Here is a 6,802-nt window from a genome sequence, read left to right as displayed (position 1 = left end):
CATTTTGCAGACAAGGGTGAATCTGGTCCCTTTGACTGAAAGAGTCGGCAAACTACTTCTTTGCGAACTTTCCGGCACAGATGCTGACGAAGGGGTGCTCGTACCTGAAAGGCGGCAAAGAACAATTTTGTCCAGCTGTTTTCGTCGGGCTAACAGAAGAGACCAGATTTCCCCCGAGAGCCTGGGCGGCCTCTGGGCGGCCGGGCGGGGGAGGAGCCGGAGCCGGAGTCGGGGCCGGCGGAGGGGCTGGCTCCCTCCTACGGCCCGGCCGCTTCCTTTTCCGTCCTCCGGCGGCCGGGGCGGCGCAGCCTGCCCGGGGCAGCGCAGAATGAAGGATCCGGACGGGAAGGTGGTGCTGCTGGGGGACATGAACGTGGGCAAGACGTCGCTGCTGCACCGCTACATGGAGCGGCGCTTCCAGGACACGCTCAGCACCGTGGGCGGCGCCTTCTACCTCAAGCAGTGGGGGCCCTACCACATCTCCGTGTGGGACACCGCAGGTCCGCCGGCCCGGGGTCGCGGGGCGCCGGGAGCTCCTGCGCAGGGCTGCTGGGACGGGGCGGAGGTTACAGACTGGGGTGTAGTCTAACTTTCCCTTGCTCTATCTGCTGCTCTGCTTGCAGCTGCTGTCTATCCCCTGTCTGAACCTGCTGCTCCCTGCCCGGTGCCGCTGGCCAGGCCCACCGCTGCTTCCTCCTTTACTTGCTGTCCGCTCGTTGCTCCCCTGCCCTCTCTGCTGCTGTGTTCCCTACTCTAGCCCTTGTCCGCAGCCTGCCACGTGGAGGGCTGCCTGTTCCACTTGTGGCACACACGCAGGGGGCTGGCCCCAGTCTAGGAAATGTGTTGCCTTCCAAGGACCCCTTGGATGTGATGTGTCTGGGGGCCCCTTGCTACCATGCTCAGTGGGGCGCTTCTCCGCTTTGGGTTTGTCAGCGGGGTTCTCTCTTCCCATACATCTGGTGCCAAGCTCGCTTTTGGCCGATGCTGTAAAGTAACTAGTTTGGAGGCAAATGGGAGTCTGAAGGGATTTGTATTTCTGATAGGCCCATGCACGGTGGGGTTTTGGGGGGGGGTTTGGGTTTTTTTTGTTTTTAAAGCACTTAGGTTGATCTTGTCATGGCTTACAACAGTTATGTTGCAATTGAAGTTGAGGTGTGGGCGGCACATAGAGGGCAACACTTGCTCTACTTCTTCAGTTTGTTCTAGGTCTGATAGTGGTCAAAACCAGTTTCCCCTGTATATATCTGGACATTTGTTTGTGGCAGGAACTGGAGAGATCCCAGCACTTGTACTTGGTAAAAAGCTAGACTAAATTGCTACCTTCTGCAGCATATTTTCAGGGATCAGATGTATGCAGTGGTCTGAATAATTGGTTTGAAAAAATGACGCTAAGTTGAGTATTCCAGGATTTTTGTGGGTGATCTCTGTTATTGGACCAAATGTATTGCTGGGAGGGAAATCGCCCACAAAAATCCTTGCTTTTTGTATTTTTGCTGGACCATCACAGCTACAGTGTCACCCAACACTTAAGTTTTGTAAATGCTGCTCTGTGCCTAGGGCAAAATCAGTCGGGACACCTTGTGCAGGATTTAAGAACTTCTTGACAGGACTGTCACTGAAAGCAGTAAACTGGGCCTTTCTGTGTTTCATTACCAGTGCAATCAGTATTCTGTTCATCTATATAATGATCAAGTACCTTTTGCTAAACTGCGTAGAGAAGAAAGTGCTGAAAAAATCCTCTGGAAAATAGCTGCTTAAGTGAGCGACACTACTGGATTGTTTTGTTATGCTACATTTGTATTTCAGCTTCTGCATAACAGAATACAAAGATTATGATTCCATGCAATAGCTGTATGCATTTCGGGCTTTTTTTTCTTCCTGCAACCTTTCTTTTTTAAAGAAGGGAAAAGCAAAGTTAGTTATGAACTAACCAGTTAATTGTGGCACTGAAGAGCATTGTAGTGGCAGCGTTTTGAGTCTGTCATAGCAGATAACCAGCAGGTGCAGGTGTTTAACAGTCTATTTCAGTAGAAAAATTACAGTTAAATTTGAGTTTCTAATTATTCTTTGCAGTACGATCCTGCTGTTCCTGTCTTTCTCTGGATTTACAAGCATTGTGCATTATTTTAACCCCACGTTACATTTCGATCTTCATAGCTGAGGATTGCAAAGAACTTTAAGGACTTCCAAAGGACTCCCACCTCTATACGTCTTAATTTACAGTTAGAATGGCAACTTTTGAGTGACTTAATGCACTTTTTTCTTCTGAGTTCTCACCTTTGCCAACCCTTAAGTTTCCAGCTGTTCCATAAAAGGACGTGGGCTAGCTTAAATGGTAGGTTCAACCTTAGTTTTTGCAGCACCTAGACTGAAGCCTTAACACTTCCCTAGAATCTTTTAGGTTACAAGCTTATTTCTATTGGGTTATCTCACAATATGGTTTCCCCTTATCTCTGCTGGATGAATATCAAGTGAGCTATGAATGTTCACTGTGAAGATGAGTTTAAACCTTTCTCTTGCAGTTTGTTCCATTACCTACTCTAAAAATCATTTTCCTTATGCTTAACTGATATCTTTTCTGAACCAATACTCTAGGTATAATTTGATTTCTATCTGACTTTTAACCTCCTTAGCATAACTGGGCCCCTGCGTATCTGAACACCCTTATGTGAACACTTAGATTACAATAAACTCCGGGAATGCTAAAAGTGAATGTGTGTGCATGCATAGGTGATTTTATACTAGGCTTTGTACTAATGTTTCTAGACACCGTGTGCGCTTGTGTTCCTCTTTCTTTTTGGTCGTGTTTTATAGTAGAGATGTTTCATCTGAGTATTTAACAAATAAGAGCAGGGGTTGAGGTAAGTAAGGGTCAACAGTAAAAGATAAAATAGAAATAGAAGAGGCTTGAGAGAGTGACATCATTTCTTGTAGGATCTCAAAGATTACTATTAACTTTTTTTTTTTCAATTTGACCTGGGCCTGGAAAGAGGCAGTATATTAAACTGCACACTTCTCTGGGGCTCATAGGAAGAGACTAGGGTGTTTAAATAAGTGGGTTATTGCTTCCTAGGTCAGTGGAAGCGTTAAGATGGGATTTTTCACCCTTGGGTATAATGTGCGGCAGCAGTGTATTCTGAAGGCCAGATAAGCTTGGACCGTTGTGAATTAGGCAGTGTTGGACAGAAAGGCATGTAGCTTCCTAGACTTCCTCAGATATGTTTAGCAGCGCAATGTTTTGTGTAATCAGCAGCAATGAGGTTCTGGAATATCTGTAATTTGTTTTGTTGAAATATTCAGCTTCCTGAAGTATCTTTTGCCTTGCCTTTCCTATTTGTAATAATACTTGCAGTACAAATATCAACAAAAGTTAGTTTGGAAATTTAATGTTTTTGTAAAAGCCTCCTGAAACTGGTGTAGTATTGTAATGCCTCCAGAAACAAAGTACTTGTAATGTTATGTTAGTACTGAGAGTGCATAACACTACAAGAGTTTGTGATGAGAATAAAAGTTAATAAAAAGTTAATATACGAAGTAGAAAAAATTCAGGAAGAAAAGGGCAAAGAAGAGGTGTAGGATTGCATATGTGCACGTGCGTGGTCCTTCTCTCTCTCTCTCAGCAGCATCATTGCTCCTGGCAAAAGTGCTGAATTCAACACTTACCATATTAATAATTAAGTACAAACAAAATAAAAAATCTGTACTAAAAGGAGACTCCCAGTACTATTTTATGCCATTGAGGGGAAAAATAGGGAAGCATGAAAATATGAAATGACGGGGTGCTGTAAATTAACTGGTATAATGATTGATCATCAGGAATCCTGGTTTTCTTTGATTTAAAAAAAAAAAAAAGCCCTAGTTTTTGGTTTAAAAAAAACAACAACCCCAAATCCACATTTTTCCATGATTTAAATGAAACACCACTAATATATATAGATATATAGTGGTATTTCATTTTAATCATGGAAAAATGTGGATTTTGGGGTGTTTTTTTTTAAATCCAACAGTTGGAGATTTTTTTTAAATCAGAAAATCAGGATCCCTGCTGATCATTTTGACTGTAAGAATAAGTGCACATTGCTTTTCTCTCAACTTAATTGCAGGTGTCCTGAGTCACTTATGCATCCAGCTGTATGTGCAAATCTGCACACTCTGCAGTGCTTACTAGAGCATGATTTGCTCTGAACGAACCCAATTTGTATCATCAGGAAGAGTCCAAGTTGTGTAACAGTCAACTACTGATAAGAGAAGCCCAAGTCAAACACGTAGCAACACGTTAACAGTCTTCTATAGTGTTGGCGAAGTGTAGTGAACAATGTTTTGACTTGGACTCTGTAAAAGATGTTGGGTTTCTCAACTCCAACAAAGGAAATGAACATTTTTTTTTGGTGAAGCAAAATGACAGATTGCACACTGGCTTTTCCATGGACGTGTCCATCTTACTGATAATTGACAAATAGCTTAAAAGGCTTAAAATGTTGAAAATTTTTTCAAAACAAATTCCAAGAATCAAATGAAAAGTTATTTCTCCTTTCTGCTAAATAGATCCTAGAACTTGTGGCCCAGATTCAGCAATCCATCTCAGTGCCCAGTGGCTTAAGTACTTTGCTGAATGGTAGGCTTCAGTGCACATACAAGCATTCTGCCCAGTTGGAGATACAAGAACAGGCATGCCCACTGCAGACAATACCCTTCCTTCCCCAGTTCTTTGGGCTTTTAGCTTTCCCATAGAGAGTTCACTCATTCAGTTATGTCCATCTCTTATGTACATTTCTCTGTGCCTACTTTATAAAGTATAGTAGGAAGGCAGAAAGTTGACAAGAGACAGAATGCTCCCTTCTCCCCCTGATCCCTTGTAGACTTTCACAGCAAGTAATCTATTTGGCTGAAATGCCATTGCTATGGCAAGAACATTTCTAATTTTTAGACTTGAATTATCAATGCTAAAATGAAAGCACATAACTAAGTGTTTACATTTCATCCCATTAGTGCATTACAAAGATTTCTTTTTAAGGGTGCTAACTCAAGATAACTTAAACTATATAGCTGGAACTACTCCATAAAAAGTAAATTTAATACTTCCTAAATATCATAGTACTTAAAAATAATTATTGGGTTGGGGCCTTGTTTTCAAACTGGTCGAGAACAGGCCTTGCTGTGACTTCTTTGGAAGTTGTTCAAAGAAATTTATTTAGAATCAAGCTACCGACATGAGGTCATATACAAAAAAGGTCTCCCTTGTGTAGACTGTAGTAAGTCTTAAGCTGTTTATTGATACAATAGTACAGTGTTACCTTTATTTACTTGACTATAGTTTTGCTACAAGAAGAACAGGTGAAGACCATGCTCAGGTGAGAACATGTCACAAGGTGTAAACCTTTTTGGAAAACTTAAGTAAAATACAGTATAACCTCATAAATCTGGATATCAAAAATCTGGAATTATCTAAATTCCAGCACTTTCCCCACCACATCGGGACTGACTGCCGCTCCCTCCCCCGTCCTCCTGGATGCAGAGTGGGAAGCTTGCATGCAGTGGCTGCCACCGCCATTCACCACCACCATTCAACACCCCGTGCTGCAGCTCCACATGCAGCCACTGCTCTGGAACCAGCTGCCGCTACCTCCCTCCCCCGTTCTGTGACCGGCTGCTGCGCCGGTTTCAAACATCCGTAATTTTCAAATTTCCAGCAGGTGCTCGGTCCCAAGCACAACACATTTATGAAGTTATAGTGTATATGAAACAACCAGAGTAAAGGTTGCAAGATTGCTTTATGTACATCTGATGGTTTCATAATAGACCAGGCTAATTTTAGACAAGCTAAAGCTTAGAGGAAATAAAAGTAGTCCTATTCATATTAATCAGAGTAGCATCTAATAGGAATGCTTTTATACATTTTAAAAATCTTATTCAGTAAGTGAGGTTTTTGTATTTTTATATAATATTAGCTAAGGAATAGACTATACAAACTGTGTCCATTTTGGGGTTTTTGCTCTTTAGTCTTGAACTATAATTCTTAATGAATTGCCCACTTGCAAGTGTAGCTGGTTAGTGCTATTTAGCAACTTGGTTCTTGAAACCTGTGGCACATATACACGTGCCAGACATCATGGTCAACATGTGCTAATTAGCATGCATCAGAGCAGACTCAATATACTGAGTCTACTGGAGCATGTTAATGAGCTCCAGCAGCCTCCCTGTCGCATCTATTCCATGTCAAATGAGCTTTAGTTCAAGTGCCCCTGCTGCCATTTTGAAGTGTGGGACGCTGAATACACATGACATGGTGGGCACCTTAATTAGAGCAGCTCTTGGAGCCACTCTAAGCACTACCCTCTCCCTTCCCCACTCCCCATGCCCTCTAGCCCCCTGCCTCGGAGCGTGTATAGACACCCTAGCTTTTAAAAAGGTAATTTCCCTAACTAGTTAGCCACCTGTTAAAGCTTTTTAAGATTTAGAACTTAAACATTTGAAAATTAAATCGCTTTCAGATATTGTTAAGATTGTATACCTTAATATAAATATGCATTTTTATGCATATTTTTTATTTTAATGATTTGCTTGATATACCTATTTGTACTGTTTAGTCATATCTCATGTATTTTGCTATTGAACTTGCTATTAAAATGTGGGTATTCTTATGTTCCAAGTATTTCATTTTGGTGGAATTAGTTCTTTGAACCTTTCTTGATTCTCAGAATCCATGTGAGGGTCAACACTTTTAAAGGAATCAAAAGCTGGAGAACCAAGCATGCTGAAAATTATTTATACTCCCCCCCCCCCCCCCCCCCCCCCCCATCCC

The 6,802-nt window shown here is 42.2% G+C and overlaps 1 protein-coding gene across 1 annotated transcript in view; it reads left to right on the top strand.

Moving 5' to 3' along the window:
• Nucleotides 1-301: 301 nt before the first annotated feature.
• Nucleotides 302-6,802, top strand: part of RAB20 (RAB20, member RAS oncogene family) — a 51,720-nt gene continuing 45,219 nt past the window's right edge. Inside the window, exon 1 of the mRNA XM_006017231.3 lies at nt 302-500. Coding sequence (XP_006017293.1) covers nt 329-500 — 172 coding nt within the window. The 5' untranslated portion in view covers nt 302-328. The remainder of the gene's footprint in view (nt 501-6,802) is intronic.

This window comes from Alligator sinensis, unplaced genomic scaffold (genome assembly GCF_000455745.1).
Source record: "Alligator sinensis unplaced genomic scaffold, ASM45574v1 scaffold288_1, whole genome shotgun sequence".
NCBI lineage: Eukaryota > Metazoa > Chordata > Crocodylia > Alligatoridae > Alligator > Alligator sinensis.
This window is presented reverse-complemented; position numbering and strand designations above follow the sequence as displayed.